Below are 21,207 nucleotides of genomic sequence, written 5' to 3' on the forward strand. Positions count from 1 at the left end.
GTTAAGCTCTAATGTGAAATCACACCAGACTGACTTTCCCTGCTAGACCTCAAGTTTCTCTTGTGTGGGAATGAATGAGGAGTGAGTTCTATTTAAAAGGATTTTAAAAGGAAGGATCATTCTGCTCAGGTCAGGCGTGATGAAAGGTCACAGATAAAACAATTTTTAAAAAGTCTGGTCGTCATTTGTGGCAGTTTGAGTGAGGAATGGTTTTACTGCTACTGCTAAAAATTTATCAAGTGTATAACACCAAACAATGAATGGCTTTTGTACTACTGTTACATGGCTATAGAGTTAAAGTAAAAGTTAAAATTCTAATACATTAAGCCCCTTCTTTTCTTTTATAATTTTACAGTTGTGTTAGAATTAACTAGAAAATAGGTCAAACTGAGGAACACCTTGTCATAACTTACTAAGAAGGTCCAGTAAATGACAAGTCAACAATCATATATTGACACCAAAACAAGGTCAGCCAACACAAGTGTCCACACATTAATTGATGACTTTTTTTATATACGTTCATATTGTGTCTTCAGGTCATAAAGATTTTTGATTTAATTTTAAATGTGTTTAGTTAAGTTTATGTGCTTCTTTTTGACTAAATATTTGCCCACTTTGGTTGTAGTATTTAAACATAACACCATAACCTAGACATTTGTTTTGTACTAACTTTAAACTACTGTGTGTGTTTGTGAATTTCAGATGGCTAGATGTGAATGTAGCCAACCTGACATGTACCAGGTACTGGGTGGTGTACCTGCAGGTTATCCAGGAGGCTGTATGGCCAGGTGGAGTTCTACGAATGAAACCTCAATTAGAACGAAGCCAGCAACAGAAGGATGCCACCAGACAACATGCTTTACATTGTCTGATGAGATTCCTACCAGGTACAAACTATAAGATATAAACTTAAATGCAATAAAAATAAAATTTATCATTTTACGTAAATTAAATTTGTATTTTTGTCAGGAGGATAAAGTTTATTCACATAAAAAGGGCATCACCTCTTTGAGGCAAATGTTGACAAAATTGTACTCGATACTGTGTGCGCACTGTTTCAGAATTCTGTGTCATTCAATTATATAAAGTCCATTTACAAAGAGGAATTATTTAACCAAATTATTTTATTCTTCCAAATGTCAGTCTAAAACGTTAGCTAGCTCAGCTTAGAAAAGTAGCGGAGAGATATACACTCAGCAAATGTCTAATGTTATATATGGTCTTTTGTCCAGATTTAGTGTTGGATATGTTGGGCTCAGATAACTACAAACGCAGCTGGCAGACTGTGTTGGAGTCACTTCAAAACCCCTATATTAACAGGTGAAATTAGTTCAAACTGCACTTTTGCTAATGAGTTTTTTTTGTTAATAATGTTTTATGTCTATGAGTACCAAAAAGCCAACACCCTTTTTGTTGATGCACAGGATGTGTTACATCTTAATGACATGTAGGTGGCAATCAGTTTACACACAGCAGGTCGGGCCTAGTCCTACTACTACACGCATGCATTGACGTACCAAGGATTTATGTTGGGTGTTTATGTATGCAGTAATTAACAGATGTCAGAATATGGATAAATTATGGCCAATTAAAATAAGGGGCATTAAGAGGTGAATATATGTAGGTAAACATTTTATATGGGCTTGACTTAGACGCCCATGATACCCATGTGATTTTTGTTGTGGAGATCTTGGGGTTCTTGAGGAGGTGTAGGAGGAGGACTTGAGGAGGTGTAGTGGTTAGCATGCATGCTTGCAAAGTTTTTGTTCTAGGCTCAAGTCTCAGTAAAGAGATTTCAAACATTGATTTTTAAAAGTCAGAATTCAAATCACTCCACCATGTTGTAAATGCGCGTTTGAAAGACGTTAATCTACAACATAACTGTCTTGTTTAGAGTTATCTTTCTCCTTCTATTAGTACAATTACAATCTTGAAGTCTGTCTGTATGCAACCAATTTATTTATATATAATAATCCATCCAGTATATATAATATCCATCCAGTGAACACAGACACACACACACACACACACACATATATAAATGAACCAGCTGCTAAGGGATGGGACTCACCCTGAATGGCTAACCGAAGGGCGAACGATCCTGATAATGAAGGATCCCTCAAAGGGTACAGTCCCATCCAACTACCGGCCAATAACCTGTCTCTCCACAACATGGAAAGCCGTAGTGGTGGATGTGGCAATACCAAGCGATGGCAACATCAGGAAAAAGGAACATGAGAAGCCTCTTTGCACAGTCTACACCTTGGGTCTTGTCTGGTGTGGTAGATCTGGGCCTCTATGGCTCTGGTGCTCAGGGCCTGCTCCTGCGCAGCCAGGATGAGTGCCTCTGTGCTGTCCTTCAGCCCAGCCCTTTCAAGCCATTGGTAGGATTTGTTGAGATCAGCCACTTCAGTTATGTTCCGGTGGTACATCCCGTGCAAGGGCTTGTCCTCCCATGATGGTCCCTCTTCCAGCATCTCATCCTCTGTTCTCCACTGCCTGAGACATTCACTCAGCACGTCATCTGTCGGGGCCTTATCCTTGACGTACTTATGGATCTTGGATGTTTCATCCTGGATAGTGGCTCTCACGCTCACTAGTCCTCGGCCTCTTTGCTTGCGGCTAGCGTACAGTCTCAGGGCGCTGGATTTGGGGTGGAACCCTCCATGCATGGTGAGGAGCTTTCGTGTCTTAACATCTGTGGTCTGTATCTCTTCCTTTGGCCACCTTATTATTCCCGCAGGGTATCTGATCACTGGCAGGGCGTAGCTATTTATTGCCCGGGATTTGTTCTTGCCATTGAGCTGGCTTCTTAGGACTTGCCTTACTCGTTGGAGGCATTTGGCTGTTGCTGCATTCCTTGTTGCCTGTTCAAGGTTGCCGTTTGCCTGTGGTATTCCAAGGTACTTGTAATTGTCCTCAATGTCTGCTATTGTTCCTTCTGGGAGGGAGACCCCTTCTGTGTGGATTACCTTGCCTCTCCTTGTCACCATCCTCCCACATTTCTCGAGTCTGAATGACATCCCGATGTCCGAGCTAGATCCTGGTGGTGTGGATCAGCGAGTCGATGTCTCGCTCACTCTTGGCGTACAGCTTGATGTCATCCATGTAGAGGAGGTGACTTATGGTGGCCCCGTTCCGGAGTCGGTATCCATAGCCAGTCTTGTTTATTATTTGGCTGAGGGGGTTCAGACCTACGCAGAACAGCAGTGGGGACAGTGCATCTCCTTGGTATATGCCACATTTGATGGATACTTGGGCAAGTGGCTTCCCATTGGCTTCAAGGGTGGTTCTCCACAACCTCATCGAGTTTGCAATGAAGGCCCTTAGAGTTCTGTTGATGTTGTACAACTCCAAGCATTCAGTAATCTATGTGTGTGGCATTGAGTCATAGGCTTTCTTTTAGTCGATCCAGGCTGTGCACAGGTTGGTGTGTCACACTCTGCAGTCTTGGGCGACTGTTCTGTCTACCAGGAGTTGGTGTTTGGCTCCTCTGGTATCCTTACCAATGCCCTTCTGTGCTTCGCTCATGTATTGGCTCATGTGCCCACTTATCTTAGCTGCGATGATGCCTGACATGAGCTTCCATGTTGTGGAGAGACAGGTTTTTGGCCGGTAGTTGGATGGGACTGTACCCTTTGAGGGATCCTTCATTATCAGGATCGTTCGCCCTTCGGTTAGCCATTCAGGGTGAGTCCCATACCTTAGCAGCTGGTTCATTTGTGCTGCCAGGCGCTCATGGATTGCAGTGAGCTTCTTTAGCCAGTAGGCGTGGATCATGTCAGGGCCAGGTGCTGTCCAGTTTTTCATACCTGAGACTCTTTGTTGGATGTCTGCCACTGTGATAGTCACTGGATTCTGTTCAGGGAGGTTGCTGTGATCTTCCCTCAGATCCACCAGCCACTGTGCATCGTTGTTGTGTGATGCCTCCCTCTCCCATATCCCTTTCCAGTACTGTTCAGTTTCCAGCCTTGGTGGGTCTGCTCTGTTGTTATTACCCTGCCATTGAGAGTACACTTTCGCGGGTTGTGTTGCGAACAGCCGGTTTATTCGTCTGGCTTCGTTGTCTCTGGTGTATCTCTTTAGGCGGCTGGCCAAGGCTTGTAGCCTTTGCTTGGCAGTTTCGAGTGCTTCAGGTATGGTCATCTGGCTGTACCTCTTGGGCATCGGTCTTTTCATTGCACCTCTCTGGGCCTCTGTCATTTGGCTCACTTCCCTCCGAGCTGCCTTGATTTTTGCCTCCAACCTTCGTTTCCATGGTGGGTATTGTTTCTAATGGCTCCCATGGTTGCTCTTATAGCCAAGCACCTATAGGATCACTGATGCTGAAGCGTATATCAGCTCATTGGTTTCTGTGATTGTTGTGGTAGGGATCGCTCTCAATGCTGCATTCACATCTTCCATGAGACTTTCTGATGGTACTTCACTTGTTGTAGTGGGGTTCCGGGTTGCCTGTTCAATCTCGCCATTCGTGCCCAATTTCCGGTTGGGGAGATGGTAAAACCTCCCCTCTGACCTAGCGTCCTGGCTCCCCCTTGCTGTAGCATTTGTGTTGTATCTCGTCAATCTCAAGTTGTGATAGCAGTTGCCGCTTGTATTGAGCAGTGGGTAGCCAATTACAGTGCTAGTGTCTTGCTAAAGGAAGCTTGGGGCTCAAACCGCTACCAGGCTACTAAATAATTATAAGGTTTTTTTTTTTACCCAATACTGATCAGGTCAAAACATGATATAAACAAGAGATGGCTAACCCTGATGCTCTATCCTTGCATTTAATAGCTTGACTATACACACCTGAATGAGGTATTCAGCAATGGTTAGGGCATTAAATATTGGAAGTAGATAGCCAATCCTAATCTAAACCATTAGCAGATTCCAGCTTCTAATTGTCTGAACATTCCTTATCTCCGCAATCAACAGTGGGTGGGGTATACGAGTAGAGTAGAGGTCCCCAAAGATTAATAGACTATGATTGAAGCCTTCCTCCGTTTTTTGATTCAGTACCTATATGATACATTTGGCTCAATAAACAGTTTTAAGCTTTGGTGTGTTTGGGATGAATGTGTAATGTGTTTTGTAAATTTTTGGGGAAGTAGTGATGCTGTTTAGTAGTAAAATATTGCTTATAATACTCATTTCTAATCTTTCCTAGGTTTCAATAAAAGTCACAGACTATGTTTCTGCTTCTGTTCTCTTAGACACCTAATCTACTGTATATTTGACCTCCTGCTGGAGTTCATTGTTCCTGAAATACCTGAAGTGAACTTCCAGAGGAACCTACTGCAGACCCTGTCCAAAAATCCAGAGAATACGCTGGCATAAAAATACAACCCAGAGACCCACCAGATTTACTTTTAATCCATTTCTGAAATGCAGTGTGACATGATGGCTCGTCCTGTTCCACTGCTTTTTTTCACTGAAAGTGTAAGTAAATGCTTGTGCTTTTATGTTTGTTTTAAAACTGTGAAACTGATTACGCTCTGTCTTTCCCTACTTTATAATGTTTCATGCAGCTATGTACTACCTTTTTCTTACCTAGAACTTACATAGTAGTTCCACGTCTAAATTCAATTAACTGCAATTTATTGCCTACAGTAAGTAGTAAGATGACTAGGATCACCCAAAAGAAAAAAATCTTTTGTAGTGTTTGGTCATTATTAACAATGATGTTGAGTACTGCAACTCCTCTCATCAGTCCTTTTCATTGTACACACTGTCAGAAGTGAACACAGTTCACTTTATACAAATAAATGTAATATCTTGTTAAATACAGTACAATTCAGTTCAAAACACTGCCAAAGTAATTAATTAATAAAAACATGTTTATTTGACATTATTGTACAGTTCATGCCTTTGTTAGTATTCAGTCTATCAAATTAGTAAGAAAGCAGTACAATTTTTTCATTCCATTGATTTGCACCTGTGTACACTGGACACTGGGTTAGTGGTGCCATCCGCCTTTTAAATTAGTTTCCTTTACATTGTAACAACATGTGATTCATCTTATATATTTGCTTGGAATACAAATTATTAGGATTATCTCCTTGTAAGAAATAATTTTCCACATCTGACTGCAGTTACAAACATCAACAGAGCAGTTTCTCCTGTTCCCAACTCACAACTACAGTAATTGAAAGCAATTTTAACAACCTGCCACAGTATGCAGGGGGACTTTCTTAGTAGAAGGAGGACTTTTACAGTTGCTGGTCATGTAATTGAAATATCATCAAAAAGCTCATTTATTTTACTAATTCCATTCAAAAAGTGAAACTTGTATGTTATATTCATTAATTACAAACAGACTGATATATTTCAAATATTTATTTCTTTTAATTGTGATAATTATAACTGACATGAAAACCCCAAATTCAGTATTTTAGAAAATTTGAATATTACTTAATACCAATACAAAGAAAGGATTTTTAGAAATCTTGGCCAATTGAAAAGTATGAACATGAAAAGCACGTACACCACTGCAGCAATGCAGCGACCCAGGTCGCAAGCCAGGTTGCTCTGATAGTGGCCTTTGGGTCTGGCATATCGCCTCTTCCTCTTCACAATACTCTATAGATTTTCTATGGGGTTATGGTCAAGCAAATTTGGTGGCCAATTATACACAGGGATACCATAGTCCAGGTACTGGTAGCAGGTACTTTGTGTGCCGGTGGAAAATGAAATCTGCATCTCCATAAAGTTGGTCAGCAGCAGAAGGCATAACATGCTCTAAAACTTCCTGGTATACAGCTGTGTTGACCTTGGACCCCAGAAAACCCAGTGGACATGGCACCCCAAACCATCACAGACTGTCGAAACTTTACATTGGACCTTAAGCAAAGTGGATTTGGTGCCTCTCTTCTCTTCCTCCAGACTCTGGGACCCTGATTTCCAAAGAACATTCATCAGAGAACATAACTCAGCAGCAGTCCAGTCCTTTTTGTCTTTAGCCCAGACAAAACGCTTCTGACGCTGTCTATTGTTCAAGAGCAGCTTGACACAAGGAATGTGACAGCTGAAACCCATGTCTTTTTTTTCTTTTTTTTTTTTTGTCCTGGCCAGCAGTTCAGCAAGCAGCATGTATTAGGCTGAATGCCATATTGTGATGGATAGTTTTGCTTTTACAAGAGAAGTATATAAGAAATATATATACTCTTCTTGATTAATGGTTTATTTTTGGTTTTATTTAGTCTATCCTAAGTATGTGTGATGTCGCTGTGTTGGTGGACAAGTAAGTTTGTGCGTGTGTGTGCGGAGGGGGGGTGTGCAACCAGATTCTGGAACCAACATATCAATTAAGCAAACAATAGGCACAGGATAAATAAGAGTGATGGGAGGATCTCGCCGGCTACACCCAGCTAAACGAGTGGAGGGAAGAAACCCAGAAGCCAGGGAGTCCACACACCTTCAGTTACAGGAGGGTAGGTGTTGCGACCCAAGCCGCCCACACAGATCCTCCCAGGCAGAGCTGCAGCAGCCACAGAGACAGCACCCAAGATCAGAGTGGACCACTGTGGGTCAATGCGGTCAGCCCAAGAGAGCAAAGCCCAATGACCTACGGCCCATATGGAGCCCCCGGGCCCGCAACACAAGGCTGGCAATTGATAAGGGTCTGCAGAAAAGACTACCCATGCAGCGAATCCATGTACACTGAGCGGAAAACGGATCCCCCACACATCATTCGCACTACACGCATACACAAGCACAAATGATGCAATTCTAGGGTATAACCAAAAGTTGGAGCTTTGATCACAAAAGCTTAGTGTCTGACCTGTGTAATCACCTAATCCTAATCACCTAATGAAATCGCTAATTTCTCATTGTATATATTTAGCATAACATTAGTAGCCTCCTTCCAGGCAGAACGGCCAATATACAAACCTGGTCATACTGTTTTTTCACCAGCCTCTTCTCCCAATGAGAAGAGTCCTGCAGTGTTACTGTTATCTGATTTGATTTTGATTCAAAATGAAATAAATTTAGATTTTAAGGATACATTTGTGATACATGACACAAATGAAATGGCAACTCATTAATGAACTAATTTGAAATAATATTTAACCTAAAGAACAATTTAGAATCATCATTTGAGTAATATTACATGCTTTATACTGTATGTGACTAGGTACAGTATGAGGTATAAACATTCAGAGACAGCCATATCCTCGAGGGGTCCAGTAGACAGAGCCATCAAAGTGAAGGCTCTTTCTATAAATTTGTATTTTTTTGTCATTTGTAATAAATTTAAACATATATTTTTCCAGAACATGTGATTAGTAGCTTCCCATTTAGAGATCGGAAGGCTCGCTATGTCATCAACATTGGAAATTTAAATATAGATTTTTGATATTGTCCTTTGCACTGAGATGTCAATAAATTGTTCTGTTGCTGGTGGTGATTGCATTTGGATAGGAGTATTCTTAGTTTTGCATCAAGTATTGACATTAGTTGTTAATATTCTAAGAAATTGGCATTAGTGATTTCTGTCATAATCTGTGGTTTGTGTGTGCGCTCTCATGTTATGGACTAAACTGGTTCGGTGATGACTGCATCAGCTGTCGGCTCCTCATCTGCTCTCGTATGTGGCTCATCTTTCATTTCCGGTTCCGGCTCCTCGCCTGCCTGACTGGTGGTCTCGTCCTCTGCGCCTCCTGACACATTGGCGGTGCTGCCTCCTTTGTCGTCGGCCACCTCGACCCTCCTGCCTCCGGGACAGCTCCCCGCCTGGAGGATGTCGTCGCTCCCTGTGGGGCTCTGGAGGTGGCTTGTTTCAACGCCGACCTCACAGAATCCACCATTCACTAGGTGTGCCTTTTTGGCCCAGTGGCTGCTGGGCCGAGACTTTCCTCGCCATCGCCCTTCTTAAAGGGGGGGAGGATTTAAGATTTAGACTTTGTGTGTGCTCTTTCATGTTGTGGACTGAACTTGTGGACTCTTATTGATTAGTTTTGCCTTGTCTTGCTTTGTGTTTGTTGTGGCCCTCCGCCAGTTCTCCTTCCGTCCACCCTGTTGGCGTCTGTGCCATGTTTTTACTTCATGATCCACCACCTGTCTCTCATCCCGTAATCTATTCAGTGTATTTAGTCACCAATCGTTACCTCAGTCGTCGGCTAGATTGTCGTGTGTTCATCACCACCTTCCAGCGTTGTTCATAGTCCTGATCTTTTGTAAGTTGCCAAGTCTTGTGCCAAGTCTGTGGAATGTCCCTGTCTGTACCGTAGCCGTCTGCTGGATAGATCTGTTGCCAGCCCTGCTAACGTTTTTTGTACCCCGCTTTGCCTGCTTCTTATCTGTACCTCCGCTTACCGTCCATCTGTGTACCCACCTCCGCCTGTGAACTGACCAAGAGATATGATTAAACCTGATTCGTACGTATGTGGGTCCGCCATATTCGCTATCCGTGACAATTTCATATCGAGACACAAATTTTTTTAAAGAGGTAAACTTGTCTCTTGTGAAAACATGTTTCAGATGTGTTATTCTTTTTGATATTTCAAATTGGAAAATGTGTGCCTTTTTGTTTTTTATGATGTCTGGATTGTTCCAGAGAGTTGTGTTTTGGCAAAGAGTAAGCGAAGATACAGTAATTTTAAGAAAATCCCACAATCCTACTTGCATACAGTACGTCTGGGCGTAGTGGTTCTTGAAGCTCTGACTCCAGCTGCAGTCTACTCTTTGTGAATTTCCCCTACATCTTTGAATGGATTTTATTTCAAAGTCATCTCCAGGGTGTGGTTATGCCTAGCCCTTGTCCACTTTTTTCTACCATACTTTTTCCTTCCCTTCGCATCTATATCGTTTGTGTCTTGCTCTTCTTGTGCAAGGTGTCAGCTGTCTTCCCAATGATTGTGTGGCCTGCAGAACCAGAGAGAGACCATATAAAGGCAAGTGTTTTGAATTAAATAGCTGAATGTGGCACCAGATGTCTTCAATATTGAACCCTTTTTATAATATTCAAATTTTCTGAGATATAGAATTTGGGGTTTTCATTAATTGTAATGATTATAACCGAAAAGTAAAGAAATAAACATTTGAAATCAACTATTTGATGATATTCAAATTATATGACCACACCTCTACATGTTGGCCAGTCATCATAGAGTAGGAAGGGACAAAGAGGGGGATTGTCCTTCCCACACGCTGTGGTATACAAAGCATAATAACACAAATTGGGAGAAGAAGAGAGTTACACAAGTGCATGAAGTGAGGAAATTAGCTACATAATCAGCTGCACCTGTTGCATGCTGTAGGACTGCTTTTGTGGGAACACAAATATGTGTCCACACACTAGAACTGTGGACAAGGACACATGCAAACACACACAGATCCAAAGGTTGATGGGGACATGCCAATGTGATTGCCCAGCCTCTCTGGAGATCACTAAGGTCATGAGTTAGTTACATGTATGCCTTGTCATTATCACTGCTGTCACATCTTTCCAGAAACACAGTGACTTTCCATCTCTAATGCAAAATGGTTCATATAATCATGATGTCATCTTACGATGTGTCATTGAACATGTGGAAAGCATAAGGTTTTAAGTTGTGCTGTGTTCCAGTTTCAGCATATGCATGACTTTGTTTAAGTATACATTCCCAGGTTTTGCCTATACTGAAGCTTTGTTGAATAGGCTTAAGCCAAATATCAACAAGCCAGTAGAGTGATTTTGATGACAATGTCTTCAAATGTTTTTCATGCTGTGGATAATGCAGGACAGCGCTTTCCTGTATTATCCCTATTTCCCTATTATTCCAATTATTTCATTGGTCACTGGTATAAGAAAAACCTCTTTATGAGCATGTGACGAAAATAAGCCAATAATCATATTTGTATCAGATTATATTTTATGATCAGATAGAAAACAACAAAGGAAAGGAGAGGAGAAATAAAAAGATTGTCACAATAAAGTAGTTACGCAATTGTAGTCTCAGCATCATCGTGGTCATCATCAGAGAAACCAAGATCACCAGTCATTAAGTGAATTAGTGTCGGGGTTTCTGAATATAGTGCATTGTGTCATTTGATTCGAGAGAGCTGCTAAGGTTGCACACATGATGAGACCTCTAACCAGTGGGTTAACACAATAACCAAGCAAAAAAATCATAGCCATCACAAAGATAAAGGAAACAGCTGCGGTTATGAGAACAGATTTCCATTTTCCAAACATTTTGTCTAGCTAATTCCAAGGGGAAGTATTTATACCAGAGTTAGCAGCCCATTCGTCCCTGAGGCTCTGAAGGCCGTGGAGCGCCTTTGCCACAGTACCATTAGAATCAGTGTTATTATTAGGTACACCATATTTCTCCGAACATAACACAAATGCCTCGTTTCTCTGCCAACAACGCCCATTTGATTCTGCAATGCCATCTGGAATGTAGGAGCCAATTGCTTAAATGCTTTTGCTGCGCTTAGGGCAAGAGATGTATTCCCCCTGTGATGAACCTCACCTGGATATAGGTGCCAGTCCAGTTAGATGGTAAATTAGGCCTGGGATGGTCCCTGCAAAGCCACCACACATCAGACAAAACCTTTTCCTGTCGGGCTAAGAGGGTGGAGGACGGAGCAACATAAGAGGCATTACCTATATAATATGTGTAAGAGGGTAAAGGCACAGCATCAGAATCAGTTTCAACAGCAAACGGGGTCAAGCCTATGTGCTTTCTAGATGTCCCACATTACATGATAATTGGGAAAATGATTTCTAGATGTCCCACATTACATGATAATTGGGAAAATGATCTACGTCTACTCCTCCACCGAAACTAGAAGTGAAACACTCAAATAGGCACGTACAGTAGCACATACGGTGTAATACAAGGGAGCGTCAGGCTCCTTCTCCATCATCTTGATGCCACCTACCTCAATTCTCTTGTGTGTTATTGGATTGTACATCTCCATCCCACTGCTTAAAGTGTGTTCAGCTTGCATGTGGCAAGTTTGATTGCATCTTGGAACACTAGGGTCTGCAGTATACCTACAACCAGTGTCTCGATTCTTTAACTGTTTTTCGTTGTAACATTCACTGCTATTGAAAGGAATTGGCACATCTATAAGATCGGGTCTAGCGACTGCACCACCTACGCATGAGTGGTTTGTGAGGGACTTAGAGGTGTACTTGATGTATGCGTGCCATAAGTTTCCGGTAGGGCCCAGCTTCATGTAATCTTGGGCAAGCTGCCATGCTTTTGCATCTCTAATTTCATGTTTAGGTCTGTGTCGAAAAGGAGTATAGTGGGCTGACCTAAATGCCAGAGTGACAACACACATTGCTGCTATGGCTGACACAGCCAACATATGCTTTCTGTGCAGTCAGAAATGTTCAGAAATTTCCTTACTTCGTCTAGGGCTTGGTTCGCAAAATGTGAGCCGTTGTCACTGCTGATTTTAACTGGAATAGAAGGAGAAGCCGGGAAGCTGCGTTCGCGGCTGCATCTGCGCTCACGTTCCCAGCTGCAATGGGGTCAGTGCCCCCTGTGTGTGCAGGGCACTTACAAAGAGCAATAGCTGTAGGTAACAGAATAGCGTCCAGCAAATCAGCAACCTTATCATGATGTGAGATAAGTTTGCCATGAGACTTCAAAAGTCATGTGTGATGCCAAAAGCATCTCTGAAGTCTGTGTACATGGTCACAGACTATTATTCTGCTAGTTTACAGGCTTCAGTCAATGCAATCAACTCTGCAGCTTGAGCAGAGTGGAGGCTTGGTAAAGCACCAGACTTCAAGACGACATGAGAAGTGCTGACTGCATAACCAACCTGAGATTTTCCAGTACCAGGGTCCCCAGAGGCGGAGCCATCAACAAAAAGGACAAGATCAGAGTTAGTTATTGGCACTTCAGACAGATCTGGGCGTGGAGTGCAAACCTGGTCCAGAACGAAAACACAGTGATGAGGCTCCCCATCGTCAGGGACTGGAAGAAGAGTGGCTGGATTTAGCACATTGCACCTCTTGACAGTAATGTTTGGCATGTCAAACAAGATGGTGCTGTATCTAAGCCATTGGGCTGTGGAAAGATGTAATGTTTTTTGTTCCAAAAGGATCAAAGACACAGCATGAGGAACCAACAAGGTGACGCCAGAGTAGCCCACATGTCACATAAAGCCAGCACAGCTTTCTCTACTGCAGCCACTGCTTGGGGACACAGTGGAAGTCCAGCAGCGACTGGGTCAAGCTTAGCAGAAAAATACGCTATGGGGGGGAATGCCCCCCGTGATCCTGTAGAAGAACAGAGGTCATACAACCTGATTTTTCATCCACTGTCTGGGTGAAGGGTCGCGTAGGGTCAGGCAGAACCAAAGTTGGAGCAGACTGAAGAGCAAGTTTGAGCTTGGTGAACGCCGGTTTGGTGTCAGATGTCCACGAGGCGAAAGGTGGACGTGGAAGGTCTTTGCATCAGAGCTCTGAGTGGCACTTCTAAAAAGGCACAGTTAGGAATAAAGTTCCTACAATAGACGAGTTTTGAATTACTGAATCGGCGGCAATGACATGACCTAGGAAGGTGACCTTAGTTTGAACAAACTGTAATTTGGACAGGCTCGCTTTATGGCCTGTGGCATGCAAGTGTTGCAGCAGCTTGATCATGTCTGCTGTGCGAGCTTCCTGATCCTCACTACAGATCATCAGGTCTTCAATGTACTGTAGTAGTGCGGTGCCTGAAGACAAAACAAGATCATCCAAGCTGTCTTTTATTGCCATATTGTAGAGAGAGAGAGTTAAAGACCGGTGTTGTTCCTTTAACAGCTTCTCTCTTTAAAGGATATTGCTGTTTGCATGACCGGTAGTCAGATTTAGGTGTGATGACCACTGGTTCACATCCTTGGATCAGACCTACATGTTATTTGTGTGGCCCACAAGGAAGCAGGAACTTCCTGTAAGGCTCAATACTGTGTCAGAGAAATGTTGTACCAAATGCACTGCCCGCTGCACATGAAAGGTAGACTGAAAAAGTTTCTTATAAGCATGCAGGGTATGTGAACACATCACATTTGGGTCTGAAGGCACCTTTCAGTCTCCAACCCATGTAGTTTAGAGGTGGATAACAAGCGTCCTCACTGCAGCAGTGAATTCATCATTTAGGTTATTTGTCCAGTTTTTGTGTTTGAAAGCATGTGTCACATCAGGCAATTGTCTGTCAGTTTTTGATATTTGCAAGCTGAAAGACGCTTGGCCAGGATGAGGTGAGGTAAGGTGGCTCAGAAATCCTACATTCATTCCGGGAGTTGGTGCAGCATTTACGCTGTCATCCACATTCTCTGACTGCTCTTATCCTGATGTTGCAGCTCCTGGTGACAAAGGTTGGTCAAGCTGTTGATTAGGCAGTTGCTGTTGGTCAGGCTGTTGATGTGGGGCAGGCAGTTGATGTTGGTCAGGCGCTCCACCCTGTTTGGCTCTCCTGCTGATGGGAGTGGGAGCTGTTATGGAGCTGTTACAGGTGGTGATTGGTTTAGGACCATTCCAAAAGACTGTGACTGTGTTGATCGATTCAGGAGCTGACGCTAACTTCATCACGGAGGCCCTAGCCAAGGAGCTTCACATAACCTCTGAAGCAGTAGGGCAGGCTTTACAGGTCAGATCACTGAATCAAACATTTTTCCCTACATCCCTGTACCTGTATTTCTGTCAAGGGGGAATCACCAGGAAAAGATCTCATTTCATAACGCTGACATTGCTGAACCACCATTATTGGGTAACAGGGAAGGTTCTGAGGTGGAGCACAGCCTGCCACGCCTCCTGCCTTCTCTCCGCTCGCCCCTCATAGGCGGTCTATTAATAGGAAAACTGCTATCCAGACCTCTCCAGGGTTCCCCAAGCATATCACGACCTCAAAGAAGTCTTCAACAAGGCCAAGGCGGTCGCCCTCCCACAAAATCGACCTTACGACTGTGCAATCGACCTTCTACCTGAACACACCCCCCCAGGGGCCGTTTGTTTCCACTGTACGGTCCAGAGAAGGAGGCGAAGGAATCCTACATCCAGGAGTCCTTATCTGCAGGTATCATCAAGCTGTCGACCTCACCTGCAGGGGCAGGTTTCATTTTGTCGATAAAAAGGATGGGGGGGTAAGACCGTGCATAGATTACAGGGGCCTTAATGCTATTACAGTAAAGAATAGATATCCTCTGCCTTTGATCGCCACAGCTCTTGAACTGTTGAAAAATATTTACCAAGTTAGACCTGCGTAATGCCTACCACCTAGTGCGCATTAAAGAGGGGGACAAGTGGAAAACTGCTTTTAACACACCCACAGGTCATTTTGAATATCTCGTCATGCCATTTGGCCTAACGAATGCCTCAGCAGTTTTCCAAAACATGGTTAATGATGTCTTAGGGGATATGTTGAATAAGTTTGTTTTTGTATACTGTACCTCAACGATATTCTCATTTTCTCAAAGTCTAAAGCCGAGCACTTCCAGCATGTCCGAGCGGTTCTTCAGCATCTCCTCTAGAACCAGCTCTATGTAAAGCTGAGAAGTATGAGTATCAAGTGTACACGACTTCCTTTCTGGGTTTTGTTATTACTTCAGAAAGGATTACCATGGACCCTTATAAAGGGCAAGCCGTTAGAGAATGGCCGGTGCCCACAGACAGGAAGCAACTACAACGGTTCCTGGGGTTTGCAAATTTCTCTAGGAAGTTCATTAAAGGCTAGTCGGGGTAGTGGCACCACTACACAGGTTGACGTCATCTAAGACCAAGTTCTTGTGGACCCCAGAAGCCAGGGACACATTCGAAGAATTGAAGACTTTGTTTACTACTGCTACTATTCTTGCACTCCCCGACCCAAATCTACCATTTGTCGCCGAGGTTAAAAAGGTAACGGACTGTGGGGTGGGAGCAGTACTATTCCACCATTCGCCTTTGGATACAAAAATTCACCCATGCGCTTTCTTCTCCAAAAAACTACCCCCCCCCCGAATGAAACTATGATGTGGGCAACCGGGAGCGGCTGGTGGTCAAGCTGGCCCTGGAGCAGACACTGGCTAGAGGGTTCAACCCACCCCTTCACTATTCTAACAGACCATAAAAACTTGGAGTACCTCAAGTCTGCCAAACACTGAATTCCCGCCAGGCTAGGTGGTCGATCTTTTTTGAGCGTTCTGCTTTCACCCTGTCTTTCAGACCTGGTACTCTGAATATTAAGGCAGATGCTCTGTCTTATATTCATGCCCCCTCTGACCCTCTGGATAGGTCAAAGTTTATCCCCCCTGGCTCAGTTAGGTTGGTGCACGCGCCGGTTTGGAGGAGGGTGTCATCGGCACAAATCAAGGTACCATCAGCACCTTCAAGTTGTCCTGATCGCTGTCTCTTTGTCCCTGCAGAACTCAGGTCACGGGTCTTGCAGGTCTGTCACGACTTCCACCTCACTGTGCATCTGGGGGCAGCACGTACTGTACGAGCGTCGCTCCAACATTTCTGGTGGCCTACAGTGCGAAAGGATATGCGAGAGTATGTTGCAGCTCATCCCGCGTGCTCCAGGTCGAAGGGTGGCCACCTGGCTCCAGCAGGGCGCCTTCAACCCCTGCCCGTTCCCAAACGCCCATGGTCTTATTTATCCATGGACTTCGTCACTGGGCTGCCTCCTTTCAACGGAACATGGTGGTTCTCACTGTTATGGATAGGTTTTCAAAAATTGTCACTTTTGTCACAATGGCACAATGGTGGAAGGACCCAAATACACAGCGTGGCTTGGATAAACAAGTGTTTTAATAAGAACGTAGTTAGGCAGGCAATGGTCATACACAGGTTGGCAAAAACAAGTTCCGACAAGGTGTAGGAAAAGACGTGGTCAAAAAACAGGCACAGGTCAAAAACACTAGACTGGGCTATCAGAGACTGGACTAGAATCAAGACGGTTTGACCAAACAGGGTCATGCACTGGAACTGGAGACTCGACAATGCTGGAATGCTGGTCATGGAATGAATTCAGACAATCTGGCAAGGTAACAAGGCTAAGGGTGGTGCTTAAGTACTGGGCTGATGATGGCTAGATAGGTTGCAGGTGAGTTAATGAAAGAAGAAGTCAAGGTGGCTAAAACTAACAGTGACTGGAAAGAGGAAGTACTGGGAACATAAAACCGGAAATGAACAAAACAGTTTAATGTAATGTAAATAACTGAGGTTGTGACAGAACCCCCTCGTCTAGGACGGATTCCTAGACGACCCAGCGAGGTGCGGGTGAGCTTGGTGGAACTCTTGGATAAGGCCGGGATCCGAAATGTCCCAGGTGGGGATCCATGATCGTTCCTCAGGTCCGTATCCCTCCCAGTCCACAAGGTACTGAAGTCCGCGGCCTCAGCGGCGACTGTTTAGCAGGGAATGGACGGTTTAGACTGGCTCGCCGTCGACTAGGCAAGGTGGAGGTGGTAGTGGAGTGGGCGGTACCAGTGGGCTTGACAGGAACGGTTTGATTCGGCTTACGTGGAAGGTAGGGTGAATCCTGATGGTCCTGGGTAGAGTGAGTCTGACCGATGCTGGATTAATAATGCGTTCAGTGGAAATTGGTTCAATGAATCTCTGTGACAGCTTACGTGACCGAGTCTTGATTGGCAGGTCCCGAGTAGATAACCAGACACGCTGGCCGACGGTGTAGGTAGGTGCTTGGGATCGATGTTGATCTGCCGATCTCTTATAGCGAGCCTGGGATTGCATCATGGCTCTCCTGGCTTGGGCCCAAGTGCGCTGGCAGCGTCTAAGCAAGGCATGAGCTGAGGGAATGATTATCTCTTTCTCCAGGGATGGAAAAAGAGATGGTTGGTAGCCGTACGCACACTGGAAGGGTGACATGCCGGTGGATGTGCATGGTAACGTACTGTGTGCATACTCTACCCAGATGAGCTGCTGGGACCACGTCGATGGGTTGGTTGATGCTAGGAGACGGAGACTGGTCCCAAGTTGTTGATTCGTTCGTTCGGTCTGACCATTGGACTCAGGGTGATACCCGGAGGTCAGGCTGACCTGGGCCCCCAACAGATTGCAGAACTCATTCCAGAAACGTGACACGAACTGTGGACCTCGGTCAGACACGACATCTTTCGGGAACCCATGTAGCCGGAAAACATGCTCCAGGACTGCTTGGGCTGTGGGACACTTCGGAAGGGGTACAAAGTGGGTAAGTCTGGAAAATCGGTCAATTACCGTAAGCACGACGGTGTTGCCTCTGGATTGTGGAAGTCCGGTCACGAAATCCAGGGCAATGTGGGACCAAGGAGGATGCGGAACGGGAAGAGGCTGGAGGAACCCAGGAGGTGGTCTATGTGAAGGCTTGTGGACCGAACAGACAGGACAGGCGGTTACATACTCTCGAACATCCTTTATCACTGATGGCCACCAGAACCGGCGGCCGATGATGAAGGCTGTCCGCTGGACCCCAGGGTGGCAACTGAAGGATGATTTGTGGGCCCAGTGGACTACCTCCCCCTAAAGCTCCGGAGGGACGAACAGCCGATTAGGTGGGCAGGCTGGTGGAACTGGCAGGCCCCTTGTTGCTTCTTGGACTCGACTTTCTATGGACCATGTAACTGCCCCTACTAGGCAAGATGCAGGGAGGTTGGTGGTGGGTTCCGCGGCTTCGGACTCAGCCTCATGAATACGGGACAAGGCATCGGGCTTGGCCTTTCTTGATCCAGGGCGATATGACAGGTGAAAGTTGAAACGGGCAAACCTTCCAAAGGTGATGACCATCTAATGCTGTGGCCTCCATTAATGTAGGTAAGGGGACCATGGGAACTCCCAGGCGTTTAACCAGGTCAGCGTCAATGAGGCTAGCATCATCCGGTCACTGGCTGTAGCGCGGTTCTGGAGCGTCTCGACAATGCCGCGCGTTCCTCTTCGCAACGTTTACTGACACTGATCCACAAACGTCGATCGACTTTGATTGCAAGTGCGATTAATTTGTCTAAATCTGCTGGAGGTTCAGTGGCTGCTAGACATGACGAGATAAACCCTTGATAAACACGTCACATAGTGCGGTGGAGTCCCAGCCCGCCTCCGCGGCGAGAGTGCGGAACTCAAAGAGAAAGGTGGAGTGTGTCAGCTTCTGAAACCTGAAGAGGGAGCTTGTTCCACAAGAGAGGAGCTTGGTAGCTAAAAGCTCTGCCTCCCGTTCTACATTTAAAGACTCTAGGAACCACAAGTAGCCCAGCGCTCTGAGAACGAGAAGTGTTCTGCTGCGAGCATAAGGAACTATGAGTTCTTTAAGATAAGAAGGAGCTTTATCATTCAGTGCTTTGTAGGTGAGTAGGAGAGTTTTAAATTCAATCCTACATTTTACAGACAGTCAGTGCAGAGAAGCTAATGGAGGAGAAATGTGATCTCGCTTTCTAAGTCCTGTCAGAACTCTGGCTGCAGCATTTTGAATTAGCTGTAGGCTTTTTAAGGAGCTAGGAGTTACAGTAGTCCAGCCTAGAGGTAACAAATGCATGGATCAATTTCTCTGCATCACTCTGAGTAAGGATACTTCTGATTTTAATTTTATTTCTAAGGTGAAAGCATGCAGTTCTGGAGATCTGTTTAATGTATGATGTACTGCAAAAGAGAGACCCTGTCAAAGATCACACCAAGGTTTTTTACAGTGAAATCTGAAGCTAATGTTATGCCATCCAGGGTGGCTATCTGATTTAATAGTGTCTCTCTCTGATTCTCAGGCCACTATAAGATTTTCACTTTTATCTGAATTTAGTTAGTTAGTTTTGGGACATCCAGGATTTGATGTCTTTTAAACAACTTTGAATTTTTAATAGTTGATCTATTTCATTTTGCTCCAAGGACAGATATATCTGAGTATCATCTGCATAACAATGAAAATTAATAGAATGCTTCCTAATAATCTCACTTAGAAGAGATATGTATAGGCTGAATAGAATTGGACCAAGCACAGAACCCTGTGGTACTCCATACAGTAGCTAATCCTTGTGCATGTGGAGAATTTGTCATTAACATGAACAAACTGGACTCTGTTCAACAAATAGGATTTAAACTATCCCAGTGCTGTTCCTTTAATTCCGATTCTATGTTCTAGTTTCTGTAACAGAATGTTATGATCAATTGTATCAAATGCAGCACTATGATCTAACAGGACAAGGACACAGACCAGACCATTGCCTAAAGCTAAGGGAAGATCATTAGTGACTCTAAACAGAGCTGTGCTATGATGTTTTCTAAATCCTGACAGAAAATCTTTGTACAGGTTATTCCCACTCAGATGGGAAGTCAGATAATGGTTTAGCCACAATTTTTTCAAGAATCTTAGAAATAAAGGGTAAATTTGAAATGGGCTTATAGTTGGCTAGTTCTCCAGGGTCCAGAGTAGTTCTTTTTCAATAAAGGTTTGACTACAGCCACCTTAAAAGCCTGTGGTACATACAAATGTAAAGATTGGTTGATTTTGATTTAATATGGACGAGCTGATTAAAGGTAGAACGTCTTTGAGTAATCTGGTTGGAATTGGGTCTAAATGTTAAGTGGATGACTTGGAAGAGTTAACTCCATATGAGTTATGGGGGAAAGCCTGTCTAGGCAAGACAGAGGACTTGTTAAATTTAAAGTTAATGGATCTAGCGCTTTCTCTCAATTGGAGGAAGTCACTGCTGAATGTCTTCTCTAATGGTGGTAATTTTAGTAAAGTAGTTTATAAAGTCATTGCTGCTGAGATTTAAGGGGATAGTAGGCTCAACACAGCTATGACTCTTAGTCAGCCAGGCTACAGTGCTGGAAAGAAACCTGGGGTTTGTTGTTGTTTTCCTTAATTAGGAAGGAATCACATGTTTTCCTAGCAGCATGAAGTACTTTTTTTATATGTTATTAGACTGTCCTTCCATGCTATGCAGTTTACATTTATTTTGTTGGAACGCCAGTGCTTTTCTAGTTGTCGGGTCCTGTGCTTTAGGCTGCGGATCTCTGAGTTATACCATAGAGCTGTAGCGGATTCAAATTAATAGTTTGATATTAATGCAGAAACATTAATATTCCTCGGGGCACCAGGTTTGTTTTAAAGCTGAAACCATGCTTGTATAAATCTAGATAACGCCAGATGTCAATTCAATGAGTTACCAGTTAGGAACAACAATAACAACTTTATTGCCATAAAACCGTGAATTCTTTCTTTCTAATTTATAAAAATCTAAGGATAACTAATGAATTTGAAATATTCAATTTTAGTGCTTTAAGAAACACCAGACTTTTCAGAGGATTCGAGATGTTTTTCTTTGTCAGGGCTC

The 21,207-nt window shown here is 44.0% G+C and overlaps 1 protein-coding gene across 12 annotated transcripts in view; it reads left to right on the forward strand.

The window, feature by feature from the left end:
- Nucleotides 1–21,207, forward strand: part of snx19b (sorting nexin 19b) — a 58,258-nt gene that overhangs the window by 10,357 nt on the left and 26,694 nt on the right. For 5 of the 12 annotated variants that reach the window (XM_029170446.3, XM_029170447.3, XM_029170444.3 and 2 more), the window contains 3 exons: nt 703–887; nt 1,233–1,320; nt 5,196–5,828. In XM_029170446.3, the coding sequence (XP_029026279.1) occupies nt 703–887; nt 1,233–1,320; nt 5,196–5,319 (397 nt within the window). In that variant the 3' untranslated portion in view covers nt 5,320–5,828. Of the gene's footprint in view, nt 1–702; nt 888–1,232; nt 1,321–5,195; nt 5,829–6,741; nt 8,395–8,707; nt 10,033–21,207 lie in introns of those variants that run through there. The other 7 variants (XR_008696371.1, XR_008696372.1, XR_008696373.1 and 4 more) reach the window with 5 other exon arrangements.

Source organism: Betta splendens, chromosome 13 (genome assembly GCF_900634795.4).
Source record: "Betta splendens chromosome 13, fBetSpl5.4, whole genome shotgun sequence".
Lineage (NCBI taxonomy): Eukaryota > Metazoa > Chordata > Actinopteri > Anabantiformes > Osphronemidae > Betta > Betta splendens.